This window comes from Prinia subflava, chromosome 21 (genome assembly GCF_021018805.1).
Source record: "Prinia subflava isolate CZ2003 ecotype Zambia chromosome 21, Cam_Psub_1.2, whole genome shotgun sequence".
In the NCBI taxonomy this organism is placed as follows: domain Eukaryota; kingdom Metazoa; phylum Chordata; class Aves; order Passeriformes; family Cisticolidae; genus Prinia; species Prinia subflava.
Window position 1 is genome coordinate 3,956,365 of NC_086267.1, and position 24,192 is coordinate 3,980,556.

Sequence of the window (24,192 nt, forward strand, 5' to 3'; positions counted from 1 at the left end):
AGCGCAGCGGCCTTTGGGACGCGGGATCGCCGCCGCACGGCTGCGGGAGCGGATCTGCTCCACGCTGGGCCGGGGGATGCCACCGGGAACCCCCCTTGGCACGGACCGGAGAGGCAGGGAGGCTGGCCGGCGCTGCGGGGAATTCCAGTACTGGGATGGGAAAGCTGTTCCGGGGCCGGGGCAACGCGGAGGAGCGAGCGTGTGCAGCCCGCGTTTGCTCAGCCGAGCCCCGCAGGAACACCCGGCTCCCCCCGGCCCCTTCCTCCGAGCCCCTCTCCAGATAAGCACACTGACTTTAGTTAAAGTGCCAGCTGCAGCCCCGCGACCGGAGCAGGCAGAGATGTGGCGCTGAATGATAATTAAATACATTCACATCATCTGTCATTTTTTACTGCAGGTGCCGGTGTAATAAATCCGAGCTTGACTCTTCTGTCAGCTGGCAGCGAACATGTTTTAACGCCAAATCCCGGGGGATGAATTCAGAATGGCTTGGCCTTGCATGGGGAGGAGCTGCCTGTAACACGCCAAGTGGGTAACGCATACTTGATTGCTTTCATAGTACTTTTATTATTTTGGTGACACGTGCCTGATGTAGCTTTTCAACCCTCTCCCACAGGGAAGGCAAACATTTCCACCAGTGTCGTCCTGCCACACCCCAAGGCTCCATACCCAGCCCCTGCTCTGGTCTCCTCAGCCCCCAGCGCTGTCCCAGCATCTTGATGTGCCTGTGACCTGTTAGGGTTCTAAGGATTTTGGTCAAAGAGGAAAAAAAAAGTCAAAAGAAAAAGACAAACAGAAAAAAAATTGCAAATTTGATTTAATTAGAACAACGACAACTCAGAAAATTAAACATTTAAGTTACTGTGTTGTAAAACCTAACTCATCCCTCTGGTGCACAGTGAAGGAGCAGCTCTGCTTCCCCATGGATGTGTGCAAACTGCTCCCCATCATCCTGTGGAGAACAGCGAATCCTTCACTGCAGATACTGCCGGGACACCCCATATGAATTTTCCACAGGCATCCACACACCTGTGATGCAGCACCAACTTCTTAAGTGTACTCATGCTGCAATAATGAACTGGTTTTCGTTGAAGTTGATTTATTATTTTACCAATAGTTTTCTTCTCCTTGCTTTCTGCACACGGCCCAGTTGATGCACGGATCAGGTGCAAATCCAGGTGCCGCAGGATGCTCCTGTGTCCAAGCTGGCCCCTGTCCCACGAAGGATAGGCAGGCCTGGCTACAGGAACCAGTCCTGCAAGCCCAGGTGGGAAAAGCGTGGAGTGTGAAGGGAGAAGCCAAAACCCCAATGAGAACAATCCTCCTGATTCTCAGTACGGAGCACCAGTGCCCCGGTGTGCCAGGGCTGGGGCTTGCCAGCTGCACCCACTATTTATAACCCTGGCACTTCCACAACTGCAGCTCGGCAACTTACAGTACAGACCTGGAAATCAGAGCACTTTATTTACTCAGCCAAATCTTTATCAGTGCAGTTGGCTTTGCAGTGAGGGAAGTGGTGTTTCTGAAGAACTTCCTTGGAGGTGCCTGTCTGCCTTCAGCTGCCCTGAACAGCGTCCCCCTTCTGGCAGCACAGGCTGGTGGAAAACACGCAGGTAAATCTTTTGGCATCACTCTCCATCTTCCAGGATTTGCTGCACTTTTAACCTAATAAAGTCCTGATTCTAATTTGAGGCAGAAAATGCTGCTGAAGGGGCAAACTGCTGTGGGTCCTGCCCCAAAGTGGGCACAGCTGCCTGCGCTTGCCACTAAGTGGTTTTTACCCACATTCACTGTGTGCTCCACTCCTTGTTCAGTTTTGACTTCGTCATGGTACTTTGCCAGCCATATATGTGTCCTGGAGCCACAAGTCTTTTTTAACAAATTACATTAAATTAAATTGTAAGTAAGCTGAGTGGCTTCAGAAGAGCAGAACCCCCCCTTTTGTGTGCAGAACAAAACCCAGTGCTGCCTGCTTTGCGGTTTCCTTGGCAAGCACACGGCTCTGTCAGCTCTCCCTTGCTGGAGCAGCAACAGCCCTGTAACATCATCAGAACACAGGGACGATTCTGAATTCGGGGGCAGGAATCACTGCCACTGAACTTACAGCAGGGTTACAGACCCCTTCCCAGCCACACACTGTCCCCAGACAGGGTTCTTGCCTCTGTCCCCAGCATATTCCTAAACCCATAATCCCTAAATCCGGGATCCACCAGTGCCAAAAATTCCTGATGTGGGTTTGCAATTCCCCCCACCAGCAGTGCTGCCTGCAGCATCACCCTGTCCTTTAAACAAAAGCACCGTTTTCCTTTCATTAAAAACATTCCCACGGATTAAAGATTTGGAGGCCACAGCAAAGCAAGTTAAACATTTACTTTCTATTAAAACATCTAAATGAGAGGATTAAAACCTGTTTTACATTTAACAGGCAAAGTCAAATCAGCACAGGAGCAGCTTAGAGCGTACTTAGAGCCAAGGCCTTCTGATGTGCAGAGGTAATCAATTTACAGAGGGAGGGATTTCCTAAAACTACTCAGAAAGGGGTAAAAAAAATAGCACACATACATTTGAACAAATCTTTCCCTTCTGTCCCCACGGCCGCCTCCCAAAGCTGTTTTGCTGCCGCTCCAATCAGCTCGCTCCCACTGACAGCTCCTGCCCCAGATTCCCCCATAAAATATTTTCACAGCTGATTAGTCTATTTAGCACGTTGCACGCTTAAGCTCTTTTGTTTATTTTTCATTTGAGATGGCAGGAAGAGATGATCCAATGGAATGCAGAAGGGGGTTATTGACTGTGTTTAATGGCAACTGTTTGCAGGAGTAGCAGTTAGAGGTCACAGAGGTGACGCAGACACAGCTGACTGCTGCAGGAATTTCTGCTCTAATTTTCTGACATCCAAACAGACTCTGCCTGGTAACAGAAACCACTGAACTACAGCTGGTTTCTGCCAGGCAGAATTCCCAGGGGAAGCTGAAAGTCTCCCTTTACAGGGCCAAAATCCAAGTCTATTTGTATTCGCCTGCAGCTGATCCAACAGCATTCAAACACGGGACCAGCTCGTGGTCCTGCCATGCAGGTGCTGGGGCAAAGCCCCCACTGCTGCCAGGCACCTCTTCCACAGCGTCTATTAGCCAAACTTGGGGATCACCCAGCCCACCAAAAGGGGTTTTTGGTGATTCAATTTCAGACGAGTGCCAAACCCACAGAGTAACACAAAGGACCAGGACTGCTTGACACTGTCCTGGATTCAAACCAAGATACTGAACTGGCACATGCTGTGATGCCCCGTGGCAAGCAGGGAACCCCACAGGGACTAGCACGTGGATCTCAGTCCCAGGTTTCCAAGTGAGGTGCTCTGATGCAAGGAATAGCTGATTTTATACCCCCTCTCTAACACAGCTCCATCAGTTGATCGTGCTGCCATTAAAGGGAAGGGATCAGATCTCCCACACTCCCATGTAACAGAATTAGACTGAAGCCCCCCCACATGTCCTAGAGGTCATCCCAAAGAGAAGTCTCTACTTCAGTTATATAATCCTCAGTTTCAAAAGTTTATTTTAAAAGTGAAAAGCGGCAGAAGGAAGTGAGGGGCACAGTGGATCTGTACAGCCCTTGGGGCAGAGGGTTGTTTACTTTTAAATGATCACACAATTTCAGGGTGAAGCAGCACACTGCTAAAGGGAGAATCATGTGAAAGTGCTGTTTAACTGGCCTTGTCAGACAAGTATTTTGGCATGAGCATGTATTATGCAAAAGGAATAATCCCTTTAACTAAAATATTTGGAAGAGGGTTGCACAGCCAGGAACCAAAGGGAGGTTTTGCCGTTATTTCTCATCTGATCACACTGAATAAAATGGTCCAACTTGCAGAGTATTTTAGGATAGAACTTGGAGGCTGTCTCTACTTGCAAGCAAATACATTTTGCCAGTTGTGCAGACTAAACATACACACAGGAAAGTAGCTGGGTGGCCCCAAGGCTTGCTGGAGAGAGGCTCTATAACCCGTTGGCCACAAATGATGCTCACAGGGGAAGGGTCCCAGCAACAGCCACGAGCAGGAGGCAGGGCAGCAGCCCTGGGATACTTTGCAGCTCCCAAGCCCTCGACCCTGCAGCACCTGAGTGTCAGTGTTCCTGCTGCTGTCACCCACACCCCAACACCAGGACACGGGAGCCCACAGCACAGCAGCGGGGGCTGCAAGCTCCAACACCGACCGCCCCCCACGCCCCTCTGCGGGGACGGCTCAGGCGCTGCCCCTGCCAGAGCCACGGCGCTGGCTGCCCTACAATCGCAGTCTCCTCCAAGCCCTGATCTTCCCGCAGACCTGCACATTCAGTGCCTTCGCAGCACCCTCCTGTGGGGATTCCGCGTCCGTACAGACACGGGGGCAGCTGCAAACGGGGCGCGATGGAATCAATGCCTCCTTCTCTTCCTCCTGCTGCGGGCACCGGCGGCTCCGAGGCGGCTCCGAGGCGCCAGGCCGGGCACGCACCGTGGCAGCGAGCGGGGCTGGGCGAGGAGGCGATGCCAAAAGCGCCACGGGCATGGGCATGGGCACAGCCCGGACAGGACAGGCAACTGAGGGGGCAGCGACACTCCTGGCACTGCTCTGCTCAGCCTTCAACCAGCCACCGTGTTTGTCTACAACCCACTGACTCACAAAGCCAAGCAGTGACAGGTAAGTACAAAACGAAGTAAAAATTAATAGATTTCTTTGCAGCAGCCTCTGACATATACAAAGTGCTCCTCAATTCCTTCCCTAAAGTGTGCAATTGCCCCCCACGGGGTATATCACTGCTTAAAAACCTGCTCTCAAAACCAGGAAAACCTTTATTTAGCAGCACCTCGTTTGGAAACACTTTTGCGTTAACACATTTGTTTTCATGGTGATGCTGCATTTTCATTCAGATACTTGAAAGCATTTCTGTCACAAGTTGCAGTGATTTTATGCAACACTTTGCACCTCAATGAAAACCAACAGTATATTCATTTTTAAGAGACAGAAAACTTGAGAAAATTTATCATTATTATGTTACTGAATTTTTAAGTTTAAAAAAAATTGAGTCACTCTTAATGTACAGCATTCAAAGTGGTGCTAAGATACAGAAATCCCAGATATTGCAAGAATGCTGCCAAATTAGACTTGGATAATCTCAAATCTGAATCACTGATTACCCTCCAGGTTACACAATAATTTAACATCCTTCAGCATGTGACTTGCAGAGAGCACACAAATCAGTTCACTTGTGCAACGGGCAATAAGAACATGGATATAGCATCATTCACTTTTGAAGCCTCTCAGACCAAATTAATTCATCCTAATTGATGATGCTTCTGCAGGAACAAACCAAATGAAGAATTTTTTGCTTCCCAAATGAAGGATTTTCAAACAAGTCTGGCAGATGAGCATTAGGTGAAGCGCAGACACTACAGACAAACCCCTCTAGTGTAGATGCTCTAACCAAGGCAAGAGCAGAGCATGGGAGAGATGATAATCACTCATCTTTTTCCTTCACCTAACAAGAGAAGTTCTTTCCATACCCTCATTGCCTGGCAATGACCACTTTCACCTATCAGGAATGGCAGGTTGCTTGCAACCCTGGAGCACTCAAGCATCCTGTCACAGAAAAGAACAGGCTGTAGAATCAATAAGACAGAAGCCTTCAGAAAAGAGCATCTAGTCTGGAAAATTCAGGTGCAAAGCTGCAATTAAAGACTGCCTTTCAATTGCCAGAAAGCCTTTCCAAATCATCATCCCAGACAGGAACTAAAACCTTCTCTTGAAAGTTAAAAATTCATTGTACTCGTCAAACTCTGAGAAAGGAGGAGCTGCTCAGCTCTAAATTCTGAAGACATAACTGAACCTTGCTCTTCCAAGGCAAAGAAAGGCTGAGGCTGATGGGAAGCAGGTGTATGGAGGCTGGAGGCAAAGGCAGAAAATCCACCCAGCAGAACCCAGGAAGGCAGGGAATCAGATGGGGCAGAAGAAGAGAGCAGGCAGAGCTGCAGCAAGATGAACCAAGCACAGGATTTTTGTTGTTACTGTGCCATGAGGTCTGTGTCCAGGGAAGGCAGGGATTGGGTAGGAGAGGACACTCTCATTATTACTGGATATACAACGTGACTTATTACTACCATCAAAAACTACAGCACCTTCCCAGCGGCAGCAGCAGGATTTTCTGGATGAGAGCACTCCATTTCTACCTTGAAGAATATAAATTCTTCCTCCACTACCCAGCCCTGCTCAGGGGATAGTAGAGCTATTCCCAGCTACAAAGAAAACGTGTCCTAAATAAACGGAGAAGAAAAAGGCAAATAAAATGTTTGATAATAAAATCTTGCAAGCTGTAGGCTTTTACAGGAGGGAAATAATCTCCACAGCCAGAAGGACACCTCTCCTGGCATCAAGGTCAGAACTTCTTAAAGAATGGAGGCCACTAGGCAGCACACACTGGCCCCAACCCAACTGGTACCTCGGGAGCACAGTTCCCTGGCTGCTGCCTTCTACATATCCCCAGGAGGAAAAGTGAAGCCACAGCACAAACCCTGGCTATCAGATCATCCATGGATCCAACTACTGAATCAGTAATTCCTCTGCCCTTCCTCAGCCCACGGCCCTGTAACACACAAGGGTGGAGGGGAACAAGGAATTAACAGAGAGACCTGGGTGACTGAGTGCCAGGGCAGCAGAGCTTCTCACTGGGAACACATCTCGTGATGCGGCACCTTCCAGGCCTCTCACAAAGAATGGAGAAAAGCAAGTTGTAGTATTTGTTTCATACGTTCATCACAACAGGAACATCAGCCAGATCTAGACTAGGTCCAAGGGATAATCACTGTAATTAGCACTTCGTTCATATAATTACCAGCAGACCCTGTAACATTTTACAATGGAGGTAATTACCCACATTTTACAGCTGAGGAAACAGATACAGTGCAGGTGAGTAACTTAAAAGAAATCATCAGTGAAACTGTGGCACAGCCAGAGGCTGCAATTATCCTTATTCCCAGCCAAGGCTCTCCCCAATAATCCATGCTGAATTCACTTCTGTCTTGTGGGAAGGAATCCAGAGAAAATAAACACAAACTGGAATTTCCAATGTCTAGAAGAGCTGAAAAGCAGACAAGCCAAACCTGAAGGAGAAATGAAAACACATGTTTATCACTGAGCATTTTCTGAGCTGAATGTGCAGTTACAAGCGGGGGACAGGCAGAGGACCCTGCTCTAGCAGACACAAAGCCAATGCAGGGTGTCGAGGTCTACAGTTCTACTTCTGAAGCAGAGGAAAAGCAGAAGCACAGGAGAGGATCAGGGCTGGCTGCCCAATGGCGCCAGCTCAACCCCTCAGCCATCAGCATCCTTAATGCAAGTTGAGAAGTTAGAGATTAAACCAAGAGCAAGAATTAAATTATTTAAAGACTGCAAACCAACGCACACCCAGAGCAGCAAGCAGGGTGACAAGCCTGAGAAATTCACCCCCACCCTGAAGAGAACCTGAAGGATTGCAGGTGCCCCCGTGTGAGGCCAGAGCAGCACTCAGGCTCTGCTCTGGAACAGGGGAATTCCCTTCCCCTCTGAGCACAAGAGCAGTGGGAGCAGCAGGATCCATGCCTAGAACCCACCAGCCCTGAAAAGTGAGTAGGGTTAGCTGGCACTTATTCAGTTTATTGCACAGGATCAGGTGCTGCATGGAAATTTGTTTTCCCAGGTACAGTCTTGGGCAGGGGATACAGACTGGTCCTGTACTTTCATCCTGCACCTCTGGATGAGTTTGAGTGTTAACAGAAAACAGTGCTGACCAATACATCTGGTTTTCAAAAGTAGTCAGACCAAAGTGAGCAACTTGCTGCTGCCAATGTTTTATTAAATAAGTGGCACATGCAGATGACACACAGGTGTCTATTAGGTTGAATAAAGCAGATTAAGTTAATCCAACCCCAGCTGCATTACCTGAACTGCAAGATATGCAACGCTCTGAATCTTGTATCTTTGCCAAGAATTTCATTTCAGCCCTTCAGCCTTCTGTTAAGGTTAATACATAAAAGCCTCCAGCAGCAGAAGATTCTGCATAGACTTCAAAATTAAGACTTGTTTCAGGAGTGGATGTTGTCAACATTCTGGCTTTGAGTAACAGAAAAACCTCATAAGCAGGAACAAATCTCTCAATAGAGTATTCTCTCAATATCTAAATAGACAAATGTTTTGCTTTGCAAACATTTTGCAGCATTTGTGTAGTTCTTTGATTAAGTGTTTGACGAAAACATGTATTTGAGTTACTGCTCAGTATAGTGAGCAGTATAGTTGAAAAACAAGCTCAGTATAGTGAATTAAGTTCCATCATCTCTTGCCATCCAAGGGTCAGCTGTCGCTGTTCCTGCTGTATCCAGCAGCACTGCAGCAAAAACCCAGGGACAGATTTTACACTGGGGCAAACAGCAATGCTGTTGCTGGGTCAACAAAGCAGCTCTTCTTGCCAATATTTACTGTGTTTTTTAGAGGAAATTGGGACAATTCCTATCTCCTCCCTTTCCAAAGGCTGTACCCTCCTCCTCCCTCAGCAGCTCTAGCATCCTGGAAGCCCATGCAATAGCTGAATAGGCACAACCCGTATTATTTATACTGATTTCTGTGAATAACCATCTGCATCTAACACAATACATGGAAATACCACAACAAAGCATGCATCACTCTGTTATCCCACCACCTTGGGAGCTACACCCAGAGAATGCCATGGGTCAGAGTGCTTACCTTATGAAAGAAGGCAGGATGGACATGACAAAACATGAAATGAGACAAAAAAACCCTACAAAAACAAGACATTCTAACCATCTTTTAGGCTCTAGTTTTTTTATTATTGACTCCAGTTCCCAACATCAGATATTTTTATTCCATTTCTTCTTTTTCCCTGCTATTTGTTCTAGCAGGAGGCAGCCAACAGACAGCCCTCTGCACAGAGAAGCAGATTTCCTTCAGGTCCCAGACATTTAAATAAAGGTTTTTAAGAATTGCTGCCCTGGAAAATCGAGGCATTCACATCTAACTGCTGCCAACATAAAATATGTGTTACAAGGAGAAAAAGAGTCTTCAAGGAGTTTTCTTGGGCAAAGGAAGTATTTTTTCCCATTGAGTTTTAAAAACCCTGTTCTGGAGACTGGAGAAATGGCTTAAGATGGTTTCTGGAGGATTCTCCTTCTCAGGCTGACAGGTAGCATTAAACCCAAGCCAAAGCCAAATCCCAGCTATCCCTGACAGGCTCGGTGAGGAGCAGCAGTCTGTGTACCAGAACTGACAACTCTAGGTCTACAAAAACAATTACAGCTAAAATTTGAAACAGGAGGGGAAAAGAAAAATCCACCTGAATGCTTTGAGCACTGATGGAAGCTGTGACAGTGCAGCACAGCTCATAGCCACAGGGCCAGAGAAACTCCCACAGTAACACAAAGGTGCTGGGCAGGGAATTCTGTGAATACTTATCTTTTAGCAGGCAATTCTGCCACATTAAAGGGCAGTTTAAAAACCGGGATCTTGCCATTAAGCAGAGATCAGTGCTGGAAATCCCTTTCTCAGGCAAGGATGCCAATTCAAACCAGCTGTTTCCTGATTCTGGTGTTGATGGTGCATCCCCACTGTGCAGGTAGAACCTGCTAGGGCTGAATCCCTCAAGACTCACAGAGGACTCGGGGGGAAGGAGACAACTCAGGCTCAGCTCTGGAGGTCAGCAGGACTCCCTGACAGGGGAGCAGAGCAAATGCTGTCCAGTTTCCCTGGGGAAAGGCTCAGCAGGAGCTTGTTCAGGTGAGCTTCAGGCTCCTCAAGAGGCCAGGCACCAGCAGAGCCTAGTGGCCCTATGTGAACAGCTCGCTACAATTTTAATCTGTAGTCCTAATGAACGATATAAAGTTTTATAAGCATCAACAAGGCTCTGAGAAGACCTAAATCCATTTCAGTGCTCATTTAGCAGCTTCATCTGTGTGCAATTAAAACTTCAGCATTAAATGTTAGAGAATAAAATAATGAGACACTTAAAAAGTAATCTGTACTTCAGTGGGCCATGCTCAGTGGATTTCATATGATCATTTACCAGATAAAAATAGAATCTGGCCAAAATCTGTCTTATCCATTGCTTCCCTTTCAACAGGAAAATGGAAAGAAGCAACTAAGCTTTGGGGGCTTTGCCATCCCACGTACACACAACGCTGCTTCCCTGAGCACAGCCGTGCCTAAAGCACAGCTCCAAGCATTGATAACTTTCCTTTGGGCTCCTATGATAACAGAAAAATAAATGCAAATTGAGTTTCAAGTGAGATTTTCATTTTGGTCTGAAGCCTAATCTTTTATTAAAACAGCTATCAGTTTGGAGCTGATGGTTAGAAAAAGTTAACTTCAGGACAGGGCAAAAATTTTAACAGCAAAGAATAGTTCTTATTCATAAGTGTATCTGAAATGCTCCCAAGGTTACTTTAAGCTATGAAAGTTGACCAGAGGGGGACACGGATGGGCCACGGACAGGCCATGAGCATGGGTTTTACTGAACAAAAGAACTGTAGAAAAAAAGTGAATTAAAAGCAAAGATGTACATAAATATCAAAATAGATTGTGGGAGAACACAGATCAAAAGAAGTACAGGCAACATACACACAGTTAAACTTAAAAGAAGCAAAAAAACAATGAAAAATACTTATTTTATTAACAACTGAAATAATGTTTATTCAAGAAAAGCCAACATTGCGCATCTTCATAGAAAAGAAAAAAGACATCTGGGGAGGTCAAGGAATGCTACAGTTTAAAATGATGAAATGTTACAGCTTACACACCAAAATTAAAAATGAAATGAAATTTAAAAAATGAAATGGTTACCAAAGTAATGCAGGTCAAGGGATCAAAGGTGAAGGGTCACACACTATTAAAAAGAAATCCAAAAGGGCGTCTGCATCAAGATCTCTGCAAAACAAAGGAGCTTCAGTGAGTAAAACTAGAACCTTCTATGGAAGCACATCAAAGCTCTCGCACACCCAGCCCACGGCAGCACACTCAGCTGCTCTCCTGTGCCGGAGGCCACTGACCCTCCTGTGGCCACTGACCCTTCCTGTGGCCCTCCTGCGGCCACTGGCCCTTCCTGTGGCCACTGACCCTTCCTGCGGCCACTGACCCTTCCTGTGGCCACTGACCCTTCCTGTGGCCACTGACCCTTCCTGCGGCCACTGACCCTTCCTGCGGCCACTGACCCTTCCTGTGGCCACTGACCCTTCCTGCGGCCACTGACCCTTCCTGTGGCCACTGACCCTCCTGCGGCCACTGACTCTTCCTGTGGCCACTGACCCTTCCTGTGGCCACTGACCCTTCCTGCGGCCACTGACCCTTCCTGCGGCCACTGACCATTCCTGTGGCCACTGACCCTTCCTGTGGCCACTGACCCTCCTGCGGCCACGCTGCCCTGGCCACACTGGGCGACTCCTGTTTCCAGACACTTTGCCTTGTTATTATTAACCTCGCTGTAGACAGGGTCCCTAAAGTTTTCCCATTTCCATGCTGGTTTCTCAATTCACAAACTGTTTTTTCAGCACCGAGGGTTCGAGGCAGCGCAGCCAAGCGTCAGCTGCAGGTCTGCACTGGCACTGACCACTGCCTGTTCCGAGGAGGCTCTGCCTAGGTCAGAACACTCCTGGCTGTCAACACAACTCTTGGATCACTGCTTTTCAGGGAAAACTTGACGTGCTTTTTCAATAGTTTCCTTTATTCACTGTAACTGTGGAAATCTGGTAATTATTGACACACACGCACGCTGAACCCCTCACATCGTAACGTATTGCTTTAACACTCCAATAAAAAAGTAATTCAAATGTGGTTTCCAAGACAAAGGCCTCTCCTCCTAGAATTTCAATTACACAGAAGCTATAAAACAACCTTTGGTACCCATTTCCAAGCAAGATGCAGTCAATTATCTACACTAAATTTATGCAGAGAACGTAATATTTACATCAGATAACTTTTGGAGAAAGACAACCACCAAGGGCATTGCATCCCTCTTCATTCCAACATCCCTCCCTCTGCCTGGCAAGTCATTAAGTTTTGGGACACTCTTATCTGGACCAAACCAGCCCTGTGCTTCAAGCCAAGAAACAAACTCCCCGTACAAAACCCTTTTCTTTTTATAAGGCAAAGACAGCCCCAGTGTTGGAGAATCACAGTACATAACACATAGCATAAGGATCTAGCCTGCCTGGATGTTTTTCCAGAAAATGTGTCTGATCTTTCCATGTCATTCCTGTTTCATGTGTGTCACAGTCAGGAACCTGCTGGAGAATGCAAGAAGATCCATATTCCCCCCCAACAACCATGTCTGGCAAACCCTCCTGCTAAAGCTACTGCTTGTTGAATTTAAAACTCAGGTCAAAAAACGCTGCCACTATTTCCAGCATTTATCAATTCCAGTTTCTGTGAGCCAAACCAGTAAATCCACGTTTCTGCTGTTCCCTCACTGCTGTGCTGGGCTCCCTCCTCTCACCACAGCTCTCACTGCAGATGTGCCAGACAACCTTGATATAAAGAAAGTGGTTTGGGAACCCAGCAACTTTGCAATAACTCAACAGCACAGACACAGACTTGCAGTGACTCATCAGATAATTAAGTCTGAAGGCATCAACATTAGCTGTGTGACCAGGAAGACCCCGGAGCTTAGGAACCTCAGACATGCAAGACAGGGATGTGCCTGAAAGACACACCAACATCGTGGGGCTCCCTCACAACTTCCCAGGTAACAAAAAGTTTGCACAGATGAGATTTAGGTAACTCCAGGAACATTTCAGTCCTGGGACAACACTGGCGGGGCACAATCCCAAGGTGGGGCAGTTCTACAGGGCTCTCCAGTGCCTGGCTCAGTCCAGGGCTGTGTGCTGCAAACAGCTCCCAGCTCCTGCAGTTTGTCAACAATGGGGCACTGACACCAGTTACAAAGGAATGAGCACAGAGATTTGGGGTTTCTTTCTCGCCTACTGCAGTGGATTATGCCCTCTCCTGCTTTCCCTGGACTGTTCCCTGCAAAGACCACTGTTTCTTTCCCTCTTTTCCTTAGGCAGTGCCCCAGCAGAAGAAATCCTTTGCTTTCACTGGCACTAATTTTTCCTTCATATCTAGTTTTTTTTCTTTTTCATCTAGATTCTCTGATTTTTCTCTTCCAAATGAAACAGCCACCCTCAGAAGCAGCAAACCTGAGATCAAGATGACAGGATTTCAATCCCTTACAAATATAATCTCCTCAATTCCCACTCATTTGCCAAGTAAACCAATTCCTTGGGTGTGTGTACATGCCAGGCCCTGGCAGACAGACTGAGTTTCCAAATTGACTTTGTTGTAGCATTTTCCTTGCATAATGTGGAAGTACACCTTGTTTAACACCAGTGAGTATTTTACTCAGTGCTGGGCAAGCCAGAGACCCAAACACCCAATGCAGTGGTAACTACCACTACTGCTGGCATTCCTGCAGATAAACAAGTAAATATGAACTGAATTAATCCACTCTTCTGACTCCCTCACGTTTCAGGAAGGGTTTCTATAACTGTTAACTCCAACTTTTTATTCCTCACAGACCAGATTCCACTTTTGCTTTTGATACTACACTTCAGGATAATTATGTACATTTAACAAGGACTAGCCACAACAGATGACACAGGTTAGGAAAAGCACACCAGGTACATCAGCTGGAGGAAATAATACTCCACATTATTTTCCCACAAGACAGACAAAGGATTTGGAGCAACTGTGCAGGAGTCTGGACACACATTTGTTGCTGAACTACTGTCATCTACAACAGCCACTCTGTGGAGGAACCTGGAAGTGTCAAACAGCAAAAAACCCTAATACCACTGACCAATATTCAGAAGTACTTTGACAGATTACTAATGACAGTCAGCCAGTTAAATACCATCAATATTTTATACATTGTGTACAGTATGCTAAAACTAATTATGAAGTATTTTTTATCTAGGCTATCATTATGTGTAAAAAAATTAATTCGTTAATTTCATTTATTCAAAAGAGTTCACTTGGAGTAAAAAAAAAATGAGGAGGGTAGTGAATTACTCCCAACCCTCTGTTTGCTCTGCTTTACAGAAGTCACTCCAGTTCCAGCATTCTGACATACTAACTGCCCAGCACTACAGGATCAGCTCTTTTTCACTGACCCTAACATGAACCAAAGGGAAGGGAGAAAAGCTAGGTTTTCCTAAGAGTAAGATGAGGATCCTCTCTGTGTCTGAGCATAAACAGCATAGCATGAACAGGTATTACTGCCCTTGTTAAAAATCACCTGGATTGGTACATAACCTTCCAATTTTGCTCAATTCCCAGCCCGCTCACAGCAGTCACTAGGGCTGTAAACACAACTGAGGAACTGCAAACACAATGCCAGCACCACATTCCTGCTTTGCACATTAAGCAAAGCATAGAATTTCATTAATTTCACAAAATAAACCCACAATTAAGTGCTTCTGTTAGAGAAACTGCCATCTCGTTCACCGATCAGCCTCAAACCCCAACCACATGCGCAGTGGGAAGAGCCGCCCCCACATGCCAGACAGCCCGTCAGGTGTACGAACTACAGCTCTGCTCACACTACAAACACTGCTTCCCTTGCATTTCACTTGCTGAGCTCTTTCTTCTTTAAAGCCAGTGGGGTTCCTCACACTGCTGCTGGTGGCCAAGAGGAGCGGCAGGCTCTGGTCCCACCGGCTGGCAGCGCAGGCACCCGGTTCACTCGTGACAAAGCCAGGTGGGACAGGTCTCTCTGAGGGACAGGGCCTGGAAGACCACCACCACTGAAATGAAGGGTGAGAACCGACACTGGCACTGGGTTTCATGGATGCTCTGTCTGCTACAGCACTTAGCACTTTGCCCCCAACAAGGTATTGCCTGCCATTCCCAAACCCTTGTAAGGTGCCCTCAGTCCCCAGCTCAGCGCCATGCAAAGGGCACCCCCAGGTGCCAGAGCTGCTGTGTGGGAGCGCACATGAGCCAGTCTGCAACCACTTCCCTGCTGCTCCTCCAGCAAGGGATTGTCAGGCGGAACAGAAACCAACAGCACTTCTAGTAACAGCATTTGCCATTACCATCAGAGTATTTTATACTGTGGTCACGTGGGCAGCAGGCAATTAGTCTAAATTCAATATTCTTATTGCTTTTGAGAAACCCCAGAGCTGACACAGACCGCAAGGATGTCCCAGCCCTGGGAGTGCTCCTAAGCAGGCACGGGGCTCTGGCTTCAGGAACCCTGCTCTCCAGCTGAACACATCTGAGCAAATTGATGTAAAGCATTTAAAAAAATATGCTGGACTTCAGAGTCCACAGGGAACTGTATTGAGCACTGCTCCTTTTCCATGGAGTTTTGCCCTCTTGAAGGGACACTGTGACCTGGACCAACAACCCTTCCCTACTCCAACTGTGCTGGTGACACAAACTGGTCCCATACACTTGCTCAACACCACAGATTTGTAACACATTCTTTTCTGAGTAAGGAATGAGCTGGAACATGCAGTGCAGGGTTACAATACACCACACCATCCCAGACAGCCTTAAACCAAGGAGGTTTTTTAAGTTTTCTGGTAGCGGTTGATTCTAAAAGGCACTTAGAAACATTGAAAAAGGAAAAGCAGTAGTAGTAGCCGTTTCTATTGCAGAGCAGGGCTTCAATGAACAAACGTGGCTACAGGAGCTGTGTGGTGACCAGCTGCCTGACATTCAGCTGCCAGTAGGCAAGGGGAGCTGGAGGAGCAGGCAGCAAGGACTTATTGCTTTCACTTCCTCCCAGCCAGCATTTCAGAGCATCACAGCCAGCCCAAAGGCTCCAGACTCGCTCCCCTTATCAGTCTGGGTCCCTCACGTCCCTCAGGCAATTCTCCAAACATTCAAGATTTTCTCTGTGCTTTAGAGAAAAGATGGCAAATAACTCGTTGTCAAGTGCAAAGGAAATGTCAGTGTCATGCGAGCAAAGCAAGAACGCCAGAGCACATCGAGATGTCAGTGAACACGCGACTCGGGCCCCCAGGCAGCAGAGGCAGACGGCTTCTTCCTATGCTAAATAATGCTCAAATACAGAGTTTCGTAATTGCATTATTTGAATACTCTCCCAAGCAGTGCCTGAGCCTAGAATCTGCAAAATGTGGATGCTGGCTGACTCCAGAGAGCAGGGCAGTTCTGCCATGCCCCTCCAGACAAGCCTAAGCACATGGAGCAATTGCTGCTGGCTTTTTCTACCATGGAAGTTCTGGGCTTCTCCCAGCAGACTGTAAATAGAGAATCCTGATGGAACCAAAGCCCAAGATAGCATTTTACATTTCCAATGTTTAACTTTTCCTTCTTTCTCGCACCATGTCATTAAGTGTTTACAAGGATGATTAATGACTGCGGCTGCCAACTGTTAACGAATGGCATCTCTGTTCAGAGCTGCAATCCGGTGCCTGCCAAGCGCTGTGCAGAGACAAGGTTACTCCAACATCCTTGAGCCCCTGCACCCTGGGAAGATCCTGCTTCCCAGACAGAAAGCAGTGGGATGCATCTCCTGCAGACAACCTTCTGCTTTGGGAGCCCAGCCTCGCTCCCAAAGGGAGCCAAGATCCAGGGCTCCCAAAATTCTTGCTCAAGGTGCACTGCCAGCATGCCAAGCCAGAAGCCTTTGCTCCATCCATTCACTGAAACCAAACTGGATCTGCACTTCACAAACCCTAAAATGGTTCATAGCGAACAACAAAAGCCTTAAGAGTGAGGAACTCCCTCACAAGCACTAAGCACTGCAGAACTTTCTGGCATCTAACTCATTTGTCTTAATGTGAGAAATCATATGAAAGCCTCATCTCTATCCTCTCTCAGAGCAGGAGAAATAAGCACAATGCACCTTTACAGGCATTTAAAAAATGTAAATCTGTAATTAAATTGCTAGGCTTAACTTAAGATTTTCTGTCTCTGGTAAAAAAAATTGAATTAGAAGGAACACTTCCTTCAGTAGGAAATATAAAACCGCTATAAACTTGATTTAAGACATGATGACATCTTGGTATGGAAATGTCTTTCCATCAAACATTTAAGTTGCAAATGCATGATCCGATGGAAAGCAAGCACCTCAATAACGTGTTTGAACCATTTTTAAATGCTCCATTTCTCTTGCTGCTCATCACATGATTTTACTACGTGTAAAGTCACCCCCAGCCCACCCAGCTCCCAGAGGACACAGTTTCTCCATCCCAACAACCCAATGCAGAATAACATCTGACCATTATTCTCAAGCTGCAGACATAAGCGCTCAGAAAAAGTTATCTGTGGTGTTCCCATGGTGATGCTCTACCCTGGCTGCTCCCTCACCTCTGCACCAGCAGCACCGAGGACCGGATGGAGTCCAGGCACAGTGAGTGCCCAGCACACACCATCTGAGGGAGGACAGCATTGTCACACACGTTCAGATCTGTAAGTTGTTAAGCATTTCATTTCTCTTCCATCTTTTACAAAAACCTCTCTGTCCAGGAGACACGTCACATACAGGACCAGGGATTGTGAAATCAGTACAAAAATTCTGGAAATACCACTATACAAGTGTATCTTCTCTACAACTTCTGTCTTCACTAGCACACGTAGAACACCTGTGTACTCAGATGAAAAAATTTATTCCCTTAGGAATGTCTCAGGAATGCAGTCCAACATTATTATTCAATTATACCCTAAGAAAAATTCAAGTTTTATAATAGTGCAGAGAATTAAACTTTCAGATTGGGGGTGGGGAAGGCAATAAAATCTGGAAGCTCAGCGCCTTCCTCCCCCATAATTAACACAAATTTCCAAGACTTCATCTAGGCATAAGACTCTGGGCTTTTTCTATTTTTTCCCCCCTCTGAGCTAATGGGGGCCTAAAAATCTCTGGCCACAAGAAAAGCTCTTTCTTTTAAATCATGCAACAGGGATACTGCAGCAGCCACATCACACTGGCTGGCAAAGTCAGCACAAGTTATAACCCATGGACAGACCCAGCTCCACACCCCCATGGCATAACAGCCTCAGAGAGAGATTTGTGAAGAGGGGATACAAATGAGAGACAGGAATCTCAAAAAGATTCAAAAAGACAGACAGGGGCTGGGTCTGGTTTGGATGTGCCAGCTGATGTGTCTATCAGCAAACAATCCATCCAGAATTACAGCACCAGACAATCTCACCCCAGTAATACACTGGCAAGCACTGGCAGAGCTGCTCACTCCAAAACACTGACACGACCCTAAGAAGAACAGCCATTCTCCCAAATTCTCCTCCCAACCTAATACACCACACCAAGCACCTGCACTTTCCTGCTTCTGCTCATGAATAATAACAGTTTTCAGCTGCATAATGAGCTTTGCCACATCCTGTACCCACATCCTGTACCTTATGAAGCCCCACAAACCAATCCTACCCAAAGCCATGTGTGTACACAAAGTTCTGCACTGGGGACAGCAGCAATATTAATGTGCCTAAACCCCACCCCAAGCAGCTCTTTCCAGTAAGAGGGAAGAGCATAATTTTGTCACAACCCTGTGCAGAGCTTGCTTTCCCCCAACTGTGTTTGTCCAAACATCATCTGTCAGAGCTACTGGAATTGCCTCTGCTCCATACCCTGTTCCATTTGTACGAACACTATCACAGAATAAACCACAACCTGCATTTTCTACAATTTACATTTCAATTCAAATGACCCAAGGCAAAAACATCCACCCAAAATTGCCAAGGCCAGCAACTGCCCCAAAGACCCAATTCATTCTATCACAGTACTGGGTATGTTAAAAATAGATACCTGATTGTAACTTTCAGACACCAAAAAGGCCTCCAATTTTGAAAAATACACACAGTCACTGCTCTGTGATTGATTCTGCACTCAGCAAACACACACACAGAAGTGAGCCGTGTTTGATCCTGCACTCAGCTGCCACTTGCAGGTGTTAAACTCATGAGCACAGGTTCTGTTAACAAGTTTAGATCTACAAACGAGGGATCAGAGGAACAGGACCAGTCAGCTCCCAACAAGCAAACACTAACTGGAGTTTTACAGTCATTTCTCCAAGTGGATTGCCTCTATTATTAAGTGATTCCCATAAATATAGCAAAGCTACACTAACACAGATACTAAAAACTAAAACTACACACTATGGGTATTGCCATGGGACATCCAGCATTGCTACACAGCAGGAATAAAGCCTAGGGATTAGAGAGCTACCTGGGTTGTTCTTTAACTTCACCTTGGCCCACAGAATTCTAAATACTACTTTTTTATTTAAATTACCCCAATCATAATGCAGTAACAGGTGATCTGTGAACCAGCATACTCAGGGTAACTGGATTCCAGTAAAAAACACCCAGCTCTGTGTTTCCCTTGTTCTTAACAAGATTACTCAGATGGAGTTATTTCCCAGGACTCTGTGTGGCAGGAAAGAACACACACTGATTTTTTATTTGGGAGTCTTCATGCACAGGAAAGTAACACTTTATTCAACACAGTGCAAACACACCTATCTAATTTTAAACCATTTTGAAACAGGTCATTAAGGTGATATGAGATTTGATTCTGAGACAAGTCACATACACATGAGCAATAGACTCCTATTGTACTAGCAGTCAACTTCCACATTTGCCTTTAAGCCTCACTTAAAGCTCACTTTCAGCATGTACTAGGACTTATTATTTATGGAACAGGTTCCAGAGCCAAGGAATTCATATCCTGTAACTTGCATGGCCTGCTCTCACAAAACAATCCATAAGCATTAAGTAAGCTGGTACATTTAAGAATAAGTAAGAGATTTAACTACCTCATTAGTGTTCCAGCGGTGCCTCTCTTTCGGTAAACTTGAACATTTTGGTAGACATTCAAGCAGCTTCTTCGGTAAAAAGATTTTTACATGACTGCCATTGCTGTTCCCATGATCATCTAGAAAAAAGAGGAGACACATGATGTACACACAGGAGAATGGCTGGTTGCAACCAGGTGACTCAAGCCACGACAAGACTTGGAAACCCCCCAGGTTCCCCTGTCCAAAAAAAGCAATTTGCCATGGCAATAAGACAAATAACAGCTTTCTGTTGAAACTGCAGCTTTATTTCAGAAATATAAATGCAGTTTAATTCTTTCTAGTTGCAAAGTTTTAGGAGAGCTTTGATGGATTTGGGCACAAGGAGCCTGTGTGTGCTTACCTGTGCCTATTTTAGCTCATTATTTCCTTCAGTGGCAAATTTTACAAGCAATAGCAACAAAACACTGTAGAAACTGTGACCACAGCGGCATGACCTGCCAGGGAAGTCATAAATGAAGTTCACACTTGACAGGATTTGCAAGTAAATAAGCACAGAGCCCCAGCACCTGCTATAATTTTGTCAAGGTGCAGCAGAAATGCAACTCAAGGTCTGTTAGTTCATTTAAAACTAAAATATGCCATATGTGATCAAACCCAGGTTACTTCTATTTCCATTCACAGCTCAGAAAGGAAATGTCGTTTCTCAACATGAGAGTGAGGAAGAGAGATGGAAATTTTCCTACCTCACCATGCCCAAGGGTCTCAAAAGCAGAAATACTAAATAATACAAAATTATTCTTTCTTATTGCTAAATATGTAGAAGGTGCATCAATTCCTCTTAAAAGACCCAAGTCCCAAAAAGCCCTGCAATCCCACACCAGCCTGCAGCAGTCCCAGCAGCAGCACTGGGAGGATGTATCTCTATCACCCTCTAACACCATCAAAAGAGTAAGAAGTATCCATGAAATGAGTGTGTTTATCAGCCACATCAGTCCCCACAGGAAAGGGAACCGGAGCAGCAGCATAAGAGACCAGCCACAATGCAGAACTTCATCAATTCTCCCTCCAAACACAACATATCTCTGTTGGCGTCCACCAGCCTCATGCATCCCGTGACAGATCCTGGGCAATGCTACACAAGCAGTCCAGTTACTCACTGGTATTTTACCCTACAAAATTAACTTATAGTCATTTCCCACTTGGAAATGTACAGAAAAAGGATATTAACTTCATTTTACACATCTAATCATTTTATGTCATAAAACACATGCCAGCACTATGATAAAACTCCTCTGCAATTCCACACGACGCAGACATTCCCTGTGACCTGCAGTGAACCCGACAGAGCCTGGCCCACAATCATTCTTAGAAATTACTCAGGAATTGCAGAGACTTCACACCAGCAGCCAGACATCCCCGGTACTCTTAAAGCTTGATTAGACTCTTGGATGTGTCAAGTTCAACAATATACATGCTGTTAAATCAACTGCTCGTGCAAGCCCAGCAGATGAGTTTACAAGATAAGCAGCGATGTGTATGATAAACGTGAGCTGCTCTGTAATTTACGAGTCCTGCGCGCTCCCTCAGTTACTGGGAATTTTACTGTGTGACTGTGTCGGGCTAAATCAACAGGGCTGCCACTTCCCAACTTCTTCCTGGGCAAGGAGCAGCCAAGCAGAACAGATCTCTGCTGGCCTGCTAAAGAAATCAGGGAGAGGGTGCTCCCTATTACGCCATTCCAGGATTTCTATTTGGATATGGAGTATTTCAGACCATGACTCTACAGGGATTTTTGGGCACATCCTTTCCCCAGCCAATGCTCTGACGTACGACTGTCACCACTATTTCCCTGCACTTGGGTCACTCAAAGCCTCACAGACACCCAGGCTGTGATACCCGTGGTTATCCACAAGAACACAACTTGCCTGTGGCAAAGACCAGAGCCAGGCAGGCCAGCAGCCCCCAGCCATTTCCAGATCCACCACCCAATGCAGCTAATACTCACTTCACATTCCCTGCATTCATTTTACACCATTTCGATTTCTCATTCAAAACACTGCATTGCTCTACATTCAATTCATTAAGGCGCAAAGTATTTTACAGCACACATTATTGCTTTTATCAGCCAAACTACATCCCAGTTACATCTCATCAGCTTATTTTCCATAGGCACATTTTAATTGACATTAATTGTATTACTTCCCCTTACCTCCGTATCAGTCAAGCCCTCTATCACTCATTCCATTATTTTGCAGGGCTGGCAGACCTCTAATTATTCAGCTCGTTTTATTAACTTTCTTCCATTGTCATCAATTATCAGTATTATTAATCCAGAAAGTGCCTATGGATAATAGAGCCCTTTAAAATGTTTTGGGAGAAGTTGTCAGAACTTGCTGACACTAAACCTTCCAACTCCTGTTGTTAGCATCTCCCACCTTCTGTTATTACCGCAATGGAAGGTCATTCTCACCATCCTGTAACACAACTACATCTCATGGATGCCTCCCTTTTCTGCATCTAGCAATGGCATTTCCTGACTCCAAAAAAGCCCCTATGTGAAAAACAACTGCCTCCTGCCTCGATCCAACTGGTTTTTCATTACGGACTCCTCAAGCTGTGTGGTCAGAACAACACACAACCATCAAGGTTGGTTTAGGATGCAAATCCTAAATCCAGTGAGCTCTAAACCAGGTCTGACCTTGAGAAAGGATGAAATCAGCCAACCAGCTATGAGGGTGAAGAACCCATAGCCCCAAACAATATAAACACATTTGCCTTCCAACTTGCTTCTCAGCCGTCTGGAATCACACAATGTATTCCTACAGGGAGGAAAGTCCAGGGAAGCTGGGAACAGGAAAAGAGAGGAGGATTGCTCACCCAGTGGCACTGAGGGTACTCATGGAACAAGAGTTCCCATTCTTCCAAACGAACCACCACTTTCCTGGTCCTGTTCCCCACAAATAACACCATGTTATCTTTAGGGAAGTGGAGCAATCCCCCCATCTGCTCCTTGCTATCCTTTGGCTTGAATGAAATCTGCCTTACTGGTGCAGCTGATGAGCCCATCCACCACCACCAGGGCTCCTGGTGAAGGCAGGGGAACAAGAGTCCACACTGCTCTGCAGCTCCGCTCATCCGGCAGCGCAGGCAGAGCACCCAGCAGGCAAACTCCTCCATTTATCGCCAACTAAAATTTCCTTGGTAGCTAAAAACAGGAGCTGCAACCCCCCAGAACTGATTTGATTTTACTGTGCAAACCCAGATTTTTATTTGAACTTTCTCCTCATTTATTTTTCCACAGGTGCGACTAACAACATCAAGATCTGCAAATCCATCCAGTGTCAATAAAAAGTGTCTGTGCAAGCAGAGCCACACTGGCACGGGGAGGATTTGCCAGTAAAGCTCTATCAACACTGGGGTTTTTAGTACAGAGCTGGCCACAGCTCAAAAATGTTTCCCAAGGCAGGCACAGCCACAGCTGAGAACTCAAGTAAGGAAGCTATAGACTAAAATATAGCAGCCTACAATGTGTCCTGTTATAATTCAGGGTGAAAATGCAAAATTTAAGTTCCATTAGCAATTTTCAAGATTACTTATTAGCAAACCAGAAACTCCTGTAGAATTAAGAAAGTGTAAGTATTATAAAGTTCATGGAAAGTTCCACATTAATTATACCACATAAACCCTTCGTCATTTTATGGGTTTCTTCATGCTCCTTGCACTTTATCCTCCCAAGGGATGCACCATGGGCCATAAAACTTTAAAGTGCACAACAGCAAATCACAGAGAGTCTGTGCTCTACCCCCACTTTCCAAACAACCCCCTACCCCTTTTCTTTTTCTTTAACTGGTTCTTAAATCTTTGGTGATCCAGTAGGTGAATTTAAACCTGCAGCCCCATTAACTACCACAGTTTGCCTATATAACATGTAATTGGAAAATAAAGAAATGGCCAAAAGGATGTTGATCAGTTGCTGATCTGCAGACAGGTCCATACTGGAAATAAATAACAAAAGTAAGCTATAAACTCACAAACACAAGTTTTATAAACCCATTATTATGAAATAATAACTTAGGGCTGGCCATCTCTTTAACTACCTCAAGAGAGGGAAGAGGTGTTTAAACATTACAAACGGGCACTTTAGTACAAAACAAACGACTAAAATCCTAGTATCATCCTTATTTGGGAAAGGGGCAGGCACCCAGCTGATCCCACCACCCCTGAGCAACCACTGAGGTGGCAGAGTTGTGACCCTGGAGCACACAAGTGGCACCACAAAAACACAATGCACATGGGCAACCATAGTCACCCCGTCACTTGCTGACCTCCAGACACAGATAAATCCAACAAACTCCATCTGGAAGAAATAAATGCAAAGAATGACTTCAGATCCAAGCA

General features: G+C 45.8%; 1 protein-coding gene across 2 annotated transcripts in view; it reads right to left on the reverse strand.

The window, feature by feature from the left end:
* The window catches only part of CAMTA1 (calmodulin binding transcription activator 1), a 232,811-nt gene that overhangs the window by 188,964 nt on the left and 19,655 nt on the right, over positions 1–24,192 (reverse strand). The window contains exon 3 of one of the 2 annotated variants that reach the window (XM_063417232.1): positions 19,813–19,931. In XM_063417232.1, coding sequence (XP_063273302.1) covers positions 19,813–19,931 — 119 coding nt within the window. Of the gene's footprint in view, positions 1–10,858; positions 10,878–19,812; positions 19,932–24,192 lie in introns of those variants that run through there. The other variant, XM_063417229.1, reaches the window with a different exon arrangement.